This window comes from Lonchura striata, chromosome 23 (genome assembly GCF_050655825.1).
Source record: "Lonchura striata isolate lonStrDom1 chromosome 23, ASM5065582v1, whole genome shotgun sequence".
Taxonomy (NCBI): domain Eukaryota; kingdom Metazoa; phylum Chordata; class Aves; order Passeriformes; family Estrildidae; genus Lonchura; species Lonchura striata.
This window is the reverse complement of record NC_140725.1, coordinates 411,771-424,686: the sequence shown is the minus strand read 5'-3', so window position 1 is coordinate 424,686 and position 12,916 is coordinate 411,771. Positions and strand designations below refer to the sequence as shown.

The following is a 12,916-nucleotide window of genomic DNA, read 5'->3' as shown; positions in this document are numbered from 1 at the left end:
TCCTGTTTCTGGAAAGGGGAAAACATGTCTTTGTCAATGGGAAGAAAGAATGTTGGTATATTCAAGAACAGGAGAAAAGGTCTGGTGGAGAACAATAAGATTTAAAATATTCAGAAATTATGAATGTGCAATTGTCTTGGGAACCAGTGACACTTCACTGGGAAGCTGCTGGAAGCTGGGGGAAGGATGAGCCCCCACACAGTGGGGAGAGGGTGGGCGAAGGAAAACAGCTTAATTGAGGAAAGGGAAATGTCTCATTAACAAGGTTTTGTGCTCACAGAGTGAACTGGGGGCATTTTGAGGATTAGGAGGAGGAATTTGGGTCCGGTGGAGTGGACCCCTGGCTGTGTCAAGATCCAGCCTTAGTCAACGGGGGAGGTTTTCCAGCGCTGACACCTCCAGACTCTCCCTCATCACCAGTTGACAGCTCCAATTCCACACTCTGGTCTCCATCTCTTGCTACTGGAAGTGCATAAAAGGCTTTTGATTTACAGACAAAAGCTGGGAAAGTGGAGTTTGAGGGCTTTAGCATCCATGTAGGATGAGGCCTGGTGGTGTGAAGATCTTTTGGGCCCAGAATAAAAGCACTTTGAGTGTTGTTTGCAGGGTTTGTGAGTGATCTTTTTCATGTTTTTTAACACGTTGCTGTTCTAGATAGAAAATTTCTGCCTATGCAGTGGTGCTGCACGATCTGCAGGGAGAGATTGCATCTTCAGGAGCGTTTGTAGAATACTGCAATTGTTTTCTTGTTATTCCTTTCCTGCCTGGAAGAGGAAAGGAGCTTTAATTATGGCCAAGTTGCCTAGGGGTTTAATGATGGGTCTGCAAGGACAGTTTGGTGATTGTACTGGGCTGTCTCCCTGAATCCAATCTATTAAGGCTGTTGCCTGACCAGTATATCCCAGTTATCCCAGGATAACTGGCACATGCAATGCTCTGGTGCAGCTCCTGGTAGAGTGTCTCGCGTCTCTTTAGGATGAGAATTGGGCTGAAATAGTGATGTGGGGGTATCTCCATCCCCTCCCCAAACTGCTGACGTCCTGGTTCCTTTCCCATTACAGCAGGCAAAAATAAGGAAAGTCTCGTGTGGCTCACACAACTCTTGGGAGCTGGGGATCCTGGCTCTATCCCGGCCTGGAGGAGCTCCAGTGCTCACACAGTATCCCAAACATCCCCCATCCCCTCCCTGCATGTTCTTCCTGGTCCCATTTGCTCAGGGAATAAAACAGTACAAATTAAACCAAATTTGTAACTCTGAAAGGAGGAAAAAATTCTCTGGGCATTATTAATAGTGATTTTCTTTTCCTATTAAATGATGAATTGCAAGACAAGCATTGCTGTAGAGCTGAGAGCCTGGGTCCACCCCAGGGGTCAGGAAGGTAGGAGCTTTTGCTCCTGCTCTCCCCGGGAAAGCCACGTCCATTAATTTCCATCTGCATATTAATGCAATTCCAAAGTCAGACTAAACCTGCAGACAAAGAAACCAGTGTCATTATAATTAATCACAAGCTCAATACATCAGTGTTCATTACTTGGTGAATCAATTAAAGAAAAAAAATAGGGGAAATGATGTCTCCTGCAATAACGCATGTTTTTGGGCTGCAAATGTCCCTGGAAATAGCAGGTTGGCATGTGCCAGCACAGGTTGCTGCATAATTAATCTGGGCTGGCTGCTAGTTCAACGGGGCTGTGAAATCTCCGGAATTGGTGCCTGGCTCAGCTTTCCCAGGCTGTTGGGTAATGGATGGGGTCCTCAAGTGGTTTTCACATCCACTGTGCACTCTTTATGGTTTCCCCTTCTTTGGAAACTAAGAAACCTACACAGCAGAAGTGATCAGTACCTTAAAATCCAGTCTCATTAAGCCAGAGCAAAGTTGCAGGCTCCAACACCCATTTCTGTTGCTTTTGCATTAAATCCTCATTTGTATTTAAATTACAAATGTAATTTGGGCCAGAATTTGGGCTGTTAGTCTTTTAACATAAAATTACATCTTTATGACTTTTGGCAGAAGAGGTTTTTGGTGACTAGGGCTTGCAAACAAGCTCAGCTAAAGGGCTTTGGGGGTTCACAAAGATGAGTTTTTCCAAGTCCAGGTGAGTCTTTAGAACTTGAATTCAAAATCATGGAATGGCCCGAGTTAGAAGGGACCTTAAAGCCCATCCAGTTTCATGCCCTGACATGCGCAGGGACACCTGCTGTCCCAGGGTACCCCAAACCCCATCCAGCCCGGCCTTGGGCACTGCCAGGGGTCCAGGGGCAGCCACAGCTGCTCTGGGCACCTGTGCCAGGTTATCCCCACCCTCACAGAAAAGAGTAAGTTTAGAGGTAGTTTAATTACTCCCCAGACCACTCCCCTGAGCCAGACCTTGCTCATTTTTGATGCTTGGGAGTCACAAAAGAGCTGGAAACTGCTTCCTATCTCTGATTTTATTTTACTTTAATTTTTAGAAAGCAGGATTGCTGGACAGAAATGCCACTGTAAGGCAAATATCCCAAGGGTTGGAGCTGGAGATAGTGTCTGAAGTACGTTGTGAGATGCTGTGGATCCGGCATATTCGGCTCCTTCACACATGGAGTAGCTGCTGTAGTGGGAGGTGTGATGGGAGGCCTTGGGGTCATTTTAATTTCATACAGCTATAGACAGACGTATATATATATGTATATATATTTATAGAAGTACACAAAGAGTTCCTTCCGAGCATCAGCATGGCCCAGTCTGGGCAGGATCTCTCAGTGCTGCTTGCCTGCACTAGGATTTGTCCCCAGTTTTCCAGCCCAGATGAAGGACTGGAGGAGCTGGTTTTTAGGTGGGAAGAAGCTGGTTCAGCCCCCAAATCCCTGCTGGGATGCTGCCGGAATGGGGGTCATCCTTGCTCCATCCCCTGGCCATACCCATATTCCTAGCATCACATCCATGTGCAGGGCAGCCTTAGCTGCAGTCAGAGGTCTCTAAATAACGCTAACATAACAATGACATTAACCGTAGAAAGCTTTCTCTGGGAGTAATCCCAATTTGAGGAACTCCAGGAGAATTTTTACAATGGATCTGGAGCTCTTTGCAAACAGTGTCTCTGAAGTGACATAAGCTTTTCTTCCCATGTCCAATTGTCTTTTGGACACAGCCCAGAAGAGGATGGAATGAGGTCCCATGACATGGCAGAGAAAATGGCCTCAAGTCATTCCAGGGGAGGATTAGGCTGGACATTAGGGAATGCTTCTTCCTTGAAAGGGTTGTCCAGGCCTTTCAAGGGGCAGCTGCCCAAGGCAGTGGTGGGGCAATGATCACTGAAGAGATTTAAACATCACTGTGTGGGTGTGGCACTTGGGGACGTGGGCTATTGGTGGTTTTTGTAGTGGTAGAAGAAAGGTTGAAGTTGATGATCTTGGAGGGCTTTTCCAACCTGAATCATTCTGTGATGCTATGATCACTTCCTGGCACAGTTCCTTTCTGCCATGTGAGTGTTTCCCCTCTTGCCACGGGCTGTGGTGTCATCCTGGCCCATGCAGGAGGATAAGCACGTGGACATAGCAGTTCTGGTACCCTGGGCTCTGCCAAGAACCATGTGTTGGAGGGTAACAGCCCCTGCTGGGTGTTGTTGGTTGAGGTGGTGGCATCAGAGGAGCATATCTGCCCAACCTGCCTTTTGTTCTTGTCCTCTCCCTACATCATTTGATGAGTCCCAATTCTCCCTTTTTCTTTCTCAGGATGTAGAAAGTTCTGCAGTCAGTCTGTATGCAAACCCAGCAGTGTTACCAGGCAGCGCCCAGCCTGCCATTCTGCTACAACTCTGTGGTGGTGACCTGGGTGACTTCTGAGCGCAGCTCATCTCCTCCGTGTCCCCGGCAGCCCCGCTGGGGGCTGCCCACGTCTAGTCATGCCGGTTTGTTGCCAACTTCAGAAGGGGTGCAGGTGGAGACGTGCTCCCGCGTGGTGTTCCTGGCACGGGAGAAGCTGTTCTGGTCCACACGGGCTCGGAAAGGCAGGCAGAACTCTCGGAAGCACCTCTTGAAGTTTTCATCCAGGAAAGCATAAAGGACAGGGTTGAGGCTGCTGTTGGTGTAGCCCAGAGCGATGCAGAAGTGCAGGCTGGCCACCACGTAGGGGTTCTTCTTGTCTATGTCCACCAGCGTCCAGACCATGACAAAGATGTGGATGGGTGTCCAGCAGATGATGAAGGCTGCCACCACCACCAGCACCATGCGTGTGATGCGCCGCAAGTTGCGATCCTTCTCCTTAGAACCTGAGAGGAGCCGGACGCTCTTCAGGCGAAGGATCATCAGCCCGTAGCAGATGGTGATGACCAAAATGGGGACCAGGAAGGCAAAGATGAAGACACAGATCTTGGTCACAGTGTCCCAGTAGATGGGAGGGTCAGGAAACTGGAGAGTGCACAGAACCTTACCATCTGTAGGACAGAGGAGGGTCAAAGAGGAAGCTCAGTGTCTGCTGAGAATATTCTGCCTTCTGCTCAGTCATGGCTTGTTAAAACCCCAGAGAGATGCATTCCTACCTGCCTTGGCAGAGGTTCCCTAGGAGCTCTGTGCCATCAGACCCCTGTCCACAAGACACTGAGGGGAGGCAGTAGATGCAGTGACCCTGAAACCTTTTCCTCCTTAGCCATTCAAGGCCAATCCTGCCTTCTCCCAACCTCCATGGTGGACATCCCCATGATACATCTCTATATCACCCTCCACTGAAATCTGTCCACTTCCTTAAGATGCCCAGAGCTTTCCTAGCAGCCAAGGACCAGTGTCCCCACATAGGAGCTGCAGATCTTAGTGTGGACCACTTGGAGACTGCAGCATCACTGGAGGGTTTTTTAGGCCCCATCCCAGGAGGTGGGGAGAGGCACTGGTTGGGCTGGAGATGGGGAAAGGTGTGGGATCCCTACCATTAAAGGCAGGGAGGACAATTTCTGGGACAGTTTCTAAGCTGGGAAATAACACCCATGATGCTTTTTCCAAGACAGGGCTCATTTATGGTGTCACAGACAGGTGCCCACCACTGACCACAAACCTGCTACAGGACCGGAGGTCAGGTTTGCCAGGTAGCCCCCGGGATGGACCGATGGGACAGGAGGGGATGTGTCCTGCGAGACACTTGCCTTTTGACTTGGTGACCGCCATGATCATGATGGGCACCCCGATGAGGGAGGAGAGCACCCAGATGCAGACATTGATGATCTTGGCTTTGGCCGGCGTGCGGAAGTCCAGGGCCTTGACCGGGTGGCACACGGCGATGTAGCGGTCCACGCTCATCATGGTGAGGGTGAAGATACTGGTGAACATGTTGTAGTAGTCAATAGAGAGCACAACCTTGCAGAGCAACTCCCCAAAGGGCCAGGTCTCCATGAGGTACTTGGTGCTCTGGAAGGGCAGTGTGCTGGTGGCCACTGCATCAGCCAGAGCCAGGTTGAAGATGTAGATGTTGGTGGCTGTCTTCATCTTGGTGTACCTGGGGGTGGCAGAGAAAGAACATGTTACAGGTGGTCAGGGCACTTGATGTGATGGGGGGGGGGCACAAACTGTCTGCTCATGAGGTGACAGCTGACTTGGTGGGCAAAAGTGTTGTGATGTGCCTTTGTGCAGCACCAATGTGCTCAGAAACTTTCTAGGTGCACCAGGGAGTCCATTGAGGAAGGACATGGAGCTGTTGGAGCGAGTCCAAGGGAGGCCACCAAGATGACTAGAGGGATGAAACACCTCTGCTATGAGGAAAGCCTGAGAGAATTGGATTGCTCAGCTTGGGGAAGAGAAGCTTTGGGGTGATTAATTGTGGCCTTCCAGTCCCTGAAGGAGCCCACAAGAAACATGGGGAGATATTCTTCATGAAGGCCTAGAGTGACAGGATATTAGATGGGATACTGGGAAGAAATCCTTCCCTGGGATGGTGGCGAGACCCTGGCACAGGTTGCCCAGAGCATCTGTGGCTGCCCCATCCCTGGAAGTGTCCAAGGCCAGGCTGGACAGGGCTTGGAGCAATCTGGTTTAGTGGAAGGTGTCCCTGCATGCATGGCAGAGAGTGGAACTGGAGGAGTTTTAAGGTCCCTTTTAACCCAAGTCATTCTATAGTTCTATACTTGTGTTCTTGTGTGTTGAAGTCATAAAATCATAGAATCCCAAAATGGTTTGGGCTGGGAGGGACCTTAAAGCTCATCTCACTCCACTCCTCAGCCATGGGTAGGGAGCCACACACCACGTCCTGGTACCTGAGCAGGGGATGACATTCACATGTCATCTCTGCACAAGCTGGGACCTGCAGAGCATGGCTTGGCCCCTGCCATGGTGGTTTTCCTGCAGCTGACCAGGGAGGTGACACTCATTCCATGCCTGCTTTTATTCGAAGGAATAAAGAACTTTCCAGAGAACTCAATTCTCCAATGAGATTTATTTGCTCCATTTCCCTGAACCAGTTGTGCAATGTCCTTTATCCCCTCAGCCCTACTTCATCTGATTTTCCACCTAGTAAATTGTGATTATTTAGCCTGCTTCCCTGTCAAGTTTGCTTGCAGAAATTGGATCGATTACCCCCGGAAACAGGCCATCTGGAAGCAACCGAATTAGCCAATCTGGAGCTTTGGGGAAGCCTGGCTGTATCCCCCAGGGCATTTGGAAAGGGCTGGCTCTGCTTCTGGTTCTTGTCACACCCTGGCAAGAGGAAATGCACAGTCCCTCATGTCCAAACCTTTCCTGAAGGGTTGAGGCAAAGTTATGGCAAATGCCAGAGGAGCAGGGATGGTGAGCGTGTCCCAGGAGAATCCAGTCCTGCAGTGTTGGTCAAAGGGATGCTTTGAACGGTGTGGTGGCTTGGAAATAGATACTCAGGGATCTGCACATGTGTGGTGGAAGTGGCTGTGTGGAAGACCCTGTTCTTTGCAAGGCTACACCAGCAGCTCCAACTCCTCCTGTGCTCCCTTCCAGCAAATCCCCATTGTTCAGAGAGCATCCTCCCCAGCCTCAAGCTTTTTTAGATGTACCCTAATTAATTAACATCAGGGTCAGTTTTCCCAAAACCATCTCTGTGCATGGCTAAACCTGCCTGTAGCAGCAGTGGGGTAAGGCACAGAGGGGGGAAATTAACCCTTTGTTACTGAGATGGAAAGATTGTTTGCCTTGGTGTACTTATAAAAATAGATAGAAAGTGACTTTTCACATGTGTGATGGAGTAAAACACTTTTAAACTGACAGAGGGCAGGTTTGAATCAGATATGAGGGTGGTAATAACCTGGCACAGGTTGCCCAGAGAAGCTGTGGCTGCCCCTGTATCCCTGGAAGTGTTCCAGGCCGGACTGGACAGGGCTGGAGCAGCCTGGGACAATGGAAGGTGTCCCTGCCCATGGCAGGGCGTGGAACGAGATGGGCTTTAAGGTTACTTCCAATCTAAAGAATTCTAGGATTTTGTGATAATTGGTACAGCTCATCACATGTTGGGGCTACATGAAATAAATTGGTGGGGGGATTGAGTGGCTCCCATCTCAGGTGGTCCTGCCCTGGCTGGAGCCCAGGACAGCAGGCTGGTGTGGGAAAGAGGCTCCTGGGACTGATGGGAGCACCCAATCCCTTCCCCTTATTCTTTCCCCATCTCAGCAGGGTCAGGAGAGTGTATTTGTGGGGACAGAGACCCAGCAGGTTCCTTTGTCAATAAAACTGGGAACTGGAGCTGAAAAACTAATTTCTCTCTGGGAGAAAACAGAAAACAGCAGCTTAACCCAGCTCCAAGAGCATTCCTGTCTCCTTCACTGTGGCTGCAAATGGCAGCCCGTTGCCCAAGGGTGGAAGTATTCAAGCTGAGCTTTTTGGTTTTTATTTAAATATGGCATTAAAAATGTCTTGTCCTTGAAAAGTCCTTTTCCATTCTCTTTAGTGTTATTTTCCAAGCACGTTTGCAGAAGAGTTTCCTCCCAGGTTAAACAAAAAGCTGAGAATTTGTGGTATTGTCAGGTTTTGCCTCTTCTATGTGAACAGTCAGTTCAGGTAGATTCACACATCTTTCGTCTCTGTTTTTTGAGTGAAATGGTAAAACAAATCTGTTATTAATTCCATGGTCTGCCAGATGTGCTTAGCTGTGCTGGGCAAGCACTTCCCAACCCCCTGCCAGATGTGCCAGGGGTGGGGGACTGGAGGGCCAGAGTTGTCACCCATCTCCAGGCGGGATGGGGCTGGTGAGGGCAAAGCAGTGACAGGCATGATTGGGATAATGGAGATGATTGGGATGATGATGGAGATGACAGGGCTGATAATGGGAATGTCTGGGATGAAGGGTTGACTCTGCTGATGCATTTGACTGGAATGACGGGGTTAACTAGGATGATGGGGTTGATGGGAATAACTTGGGATGCTGATAGGGATGACTGGGATAATAAGGATGGCAGTTTAGCCTCCAGCACTCGGGTTTTGGGGCAAGATTCAGCCCCCTCCAGGTCTGGGCTGAAGTTTCAACTCCCTGCACAGGGCGAGGCGTCCATCCTGGTGACCCTCCTGAGCTGCAGATGAAACTGCTGCTCTAGGAGAGAGGTTTATTGCCCACATTAGAGCAAATCATCCACTGCTGCTGATGGACCACCCTAGGCTGCCAAACCCATTGCAATTAAGTGAGTGCCTTGATTGGGAAGTTATGCACTTGAATGGAACAATCTGAGAAGTGCTGATGGAGAGAAGAGATGGGAGGGGATGGGGAAAGCACAGGGCAGCTCCACATTCCAGTCTCAATTCCCAAGTAGGGATGCCCTCTCCAAACCTCTTGGAAAATAAATAAGTGAAAGAAAAGTGAATAATAAGTGAAAGAAAAACTCCTGGAGCTGCTAAAAGCCGCTGCCTGAAAGATCCTTGCTTGACAAAGCCTGCACCCAGCTGTCCCTGCAGCCTGTGTGGGAGCTGGTGGGGGGCTGATGGGCTTAGTGGGGATGAGGGCACTTGCAGCCCTAAGCTCAAAGCTACAAATTGCTTCCAGGAATATTTTTTAAAGCATCTGACAATACAGTGGGCATGGCAGTGCTGGTCAGAGGTGTGGTGGGGAGGGTGCTGGGTGTGCTGGGCTCCCTCCAGGCATGCAGATGGGTTTGGTTGCCCTGGAGAGGGATTGATTTGGAGTTTGGCTGTGCTTGGCTCACGGTGTGTCTATTCACAGAGCTATATACCAGGGTCCTGTGTCTGCATCTGCCAGCTCCTGGCACTCATGGACTCTGTGGTAAACTCAGTGTGGTCCCAGAGGTCCCTGACGCCCAGGATGTGCTCCAGCCGTGCTTCCAGACTGCCTGGACAACCTGCCTGGACCCCAAGGACACTGAGAGGTGGCACTAGGAGAAGAGCACAAGGCAAACACCCAGAATCGCCCTAGCAGTGAGGTCCAAATCCGAGCTGATCCCACCTCATAGCCCTTTCTTCCATGGACACAGATCTCCCCTAGTCCTGGCCTAAATCCTGTCAACATGGAGCAACTCTGACAAGGACCCTGGGAAACTCCAGCTGGCTTTGGCCATGAAAGGGGTGAAGGCACATGTCCCTGCAGCCCCTCCTGTCTCAGGGGCTTGGAGGATGATATTTTCTCCTTTCATGGGAGATATTCCCCATCCCTGGAAGTGTTCAAGGCCAGCTTGGACAGGGCTTGGAGCCATGTGGTCTAGTGGAAGGCAACAAGATGAAACAAGATGATCTATAAAGTCATTTCCAACCCAAAACACTCTGTGATTCTGTGTTTAATTCCATCAGCAGCTGGAAAATGTGGGGGCTAGAAGGTGTGGTGATGGGATCTGTGGCTGTCAGGCTTGCTAAAGCCTGGGTAACATGGAGTTACTCAGTGAGTAAAACAGGAAGGATGTTTTTGCACATGAAATCACTCTTTAAAATGCCTTCCCTCTCCTCTCCGAGCAGAACCAACTGGAGTGGGTCTAATAGCACTCATCCCTCACCCCGACATCGTTCATGGCATCTGTCCCTGCCGCAATTACCTCAATTTGCTTTTTCAGACCAGGGCTCATTTTTGATGCCACTTTGAGTGGATGAAAAATCCCATTGGGGTCAGGTCGGGTCAGCAAGTTGCACTCCCCATTTCCACCTCTTGGATGGTTACAAACACAGAGCAGAGCCCCACGGAGAGCGGGGAGCAGGGGCAGCAGAGCCTGATACCAGGGCAATGGGCACTCCAGGGTGGCTCATGGACCTCATGGACACGTTTCAAGATGTTTTCCTTCCCTCTGGTGAGTCACCACATTTATTTGTGCGCATGCAGTGCCAGGCTGTGCTGACCTCCTGTAACGATAGCTATGGACTGAAAGGGGTGGGGAAATGAGGGTGGAAATGGTTAAGAAATGTGAATTTGGAGAGTTTGTTTAAATCCAGCCACCAGCTCTGGTTTGGCTCTAGGGTTTTGGCCAAGCTGGGGTTATAGCATAACCTGAGGTTATGGAAATTGGAATTACCCCACAGATTCTGGACCTACAGGACCAAACGCCGTCCAGTGCAGAGGGGGTGGCTGTGGGACTGCCCAGGCACCCAGTGAGACCCTTCTGCTCCCTCCTGCCAGGCCGGAGGTGTTGGGGTCTGCGCCCTCACCGAGTGTAACTGCGAGCACAACCCCATGCCTTGCTGCTGGCAGAGCTGTGGAGGAGCTCCGTCAGCTCTTGCTGTTGGCACTGGTCCTGTGGTCTGTAAGACTTGGCTTTATGGTCCCATTTTCCATGTCAACCCATCTTAACCAGGCAGGACCACCCAATGTCTCAGACAAAGAGACATGAAATTTTGTACCTTAGCACAAGTGCCTGGCTGGATACAGCAGCATCTTGCCATGTCCCATCTTTAAAATGGGGGGCATTAGGGTCATGTTGCTTATCCTGGGGTGCAGAGACCCCACAGACCCTGTCTCTGCCCAGGGAAAGCCTCACCACAGGTGCTGAGGTCTTGAGTGCAGCCGAAGTAGCTCTCTCGGCTACTGGCGATGGAGGGGAGCAGCTGCTGTGGGAGATGGGGCTGGGCCATGCAGTTTCTGCTCTTTGTTAGAGAAAAACAGAAGTCGGGCAGCTGCAGGAGGTGCTGGCACAAGAAGGAAGTGGGAGTGGGTTGGGTGATTCCCACTGATGGATGAGGTGGAGCAGCGGGAGCCCGGCAGTCCCTGGCTGGGGCGGGGGCGCGCTGGACCCACCCTGCAGACAGAGCAGCTCCCAGCCCGCAGCGGCACCAGCCCTGCGGCTTCTCTTCCTCACAAAGGACAAGAGGCACCCACTGGGGCCGGGCCCATGCCCCCATCCCCAAACACAGCTCCCCTGCACTCCCCGAGCTGCTCCAGGCACGCATGGCCTCTGCCTTCACCCTTCGCACAGCACCAGCACCCCCCGCGCTCCACACGCACATCGCACACGCTTGCACACGCACTGCTCACACGCACTGCTCACACTCACTGCTCACACGCTCTGCTCACACTCATTGCTCACACGCACTGCTCACACTCATTGCTCACACGCACTGCTCACACACATTGCTCACACTGCTCACACTCACTGCTCACACGCTCTGATCACACGCACTGCTCACACGCACTGCTCACACTCACTGCTCACACGCTCTGCTCACACTCACTGCTCACACTCACATCGCAGCGCAGCCGCCAGAGCCCGGCTCGCTGCTGCCAGCGCACGAGCAGCCGGTTCACAGCCAGCCCTGCTGCTGCTGCTGCAAACTCACACCGGGTGTAGACTTGTACCTGGTGCACCCAGTGCACACTCACAGCCGGGGCGCACTCAATCGTGGTTCACGGTCACTTCTGCTGCTGTTTGACACACAGCACGCTCAGCCCTGTGCACTCTTAGTGCAAACTCCCTCCTGGTCCTGTCTCACACGCACTCCTGGTGCACGCTCGCTCAGTGCCAGCAGTCACACCCTCCATGTGCCGCACGCTGACCCCTGGCCCAGCCTGGCTCCCCCGGTGCTCTCAGCCCTGGTGTGCCCGGAGCGCCCCTCGCTCCCCGCGCATCGCGGGTCCCCGGCTCTCACCTGACGATGCCGTACATGACCAGGATGTTGCCCAGCAGCCCCACCACGCACACCACAGAGTAGAGCGCAGTGATGACGATGGCGATGAGGATGGATGTGGCGTTCTTGGCCCGCTGCGGGCCCGTGTCGTTGACCCCGTGCCCGGGCAGGGGCGCCCAGGCCGTGCCGTTGCCCCAGGGGGTGGCGGTGGCAGCGGGCAGCAGCGAGGGCAGTTCCACGGGCACATCCACGGTCACGTCCATGGGCACATCCATGGGCAGCTCCATGGCCCGCGGGCGGCCGTGACCCCGCTGGAGCCGCCGGGAGCATCCGAGCTCCGCGGGTTCGAGCCCCGCTCCCGGCCGGTGCCGCCGCCGCCGCCCGCACCCGCGCGGGCCCGGACTGCTTTATAAACCCGCGTGTCCCCCAGGCCACGTGGGGCCGGGGGCGGCCCTGCTCGCCCGCCCGCCCCTCGCCTGTCTGTACCCCTCCCGCTCCCTGCCTGCTCCCCAAATCCCTGCCTGCTATTCTCCCCCTTCCTTCCTACCTGTCCGCCCGCGTCCCCGCCTTCCTCCACCTCGGTCGATGGCTGCCTTTCTTCACTCGGCAGGTCCTTGTCTTCCCTCCACGGTCCCGTTTTCCCCTCATCCCTGTCTGCCTCTCCCCATCGCTGCCTGCCTCTCCCCATGCTTCCATTCCTGCCTACCTTTCCCCCCGACAGATCCCTCCTTGCGTCCCCCCTCCATGCCCCCCGCCCCCAAGCCTGTCGCTTTCTCTCTCCATCCCTGCCAGCCTCCCCTCCCAGTTCTTGTCTTCTCAGCCCCTGCCTGACCCCCGCTCTCCCCAATCCCTGCCTTTTTTCCCACCATCCGGTTCCTTCCCTGCACCCCCTCTCCCTCATTCCTGCCTCTACCTCCCCTCCCTGCTTGCCTTCCCTAATCCCTGCCTGTC

At 52.7% G+C, this 12,916-nt stretch overlaps 1 protein-coding gene across 2 annotated transcripts; it reads right to left on the bottom strand.

The window, feature by feature from the left end:
* Nucleotides 1–2,413: 2,413 nt before the first annotated feature.
* OPRD1 (opioid receptor delta 1) lies at nt 2,414–12,676 on the bottom strand. Of its 2 annotated transcripts, none has more exons than XM_085559463.1 (3): nt 12,513–12,676; nt 5,107–5,456; nt 2,414–4,407 (listed from the first exon to the last, which is right to left on the bottom strand). In XM_085559463.1, exons 1-3 carry the CDS (start codon nt 12,659–12,661, stop codon nt 3,875–3,877), a joined length of 1,032 nt encoding a protein of 343 aa, XP_085415589.1. In that variant the 5' UTR covers nt 12,662–12,676; the 3' UTR covers nt 2,414–3,874. The 2 variants fall into 2 exon arrangements, with proteins under 2 accessions (XP_085415589.1, XP_021390578.1); XM_021534903.3 differs by lacking the exon at nt 12,513–12,676 and adding an exon at nt 11,987–12,350.
* Between the last annotated feature and the right edge of the window lie 240 nt (nt 12,677–12,916).

Coding starts and splice junctions, on each gene's coding strand:
- OPRD1 (XM_021534903.3), bottom strand. CDS start 12,252: ATGGAGCTGCCCATGGATGTGCCCATGGACGTGACCGTGGATGTGCCC. Junction 5,457..11,986: donor GTCATGTACGGCATCGTCAG/GTGAGAGCCGGG, acceptor TGCCACCCCCAG/GTACACCAAGATGAAGACAG. Junction 4,408..5,106: donor GGCGGTCACCAAGTCAAAAG/GCAAGTGTCTCG, acceptor TCTGTCCTACAG/ATGGTAAGGTTCTGTGCACT.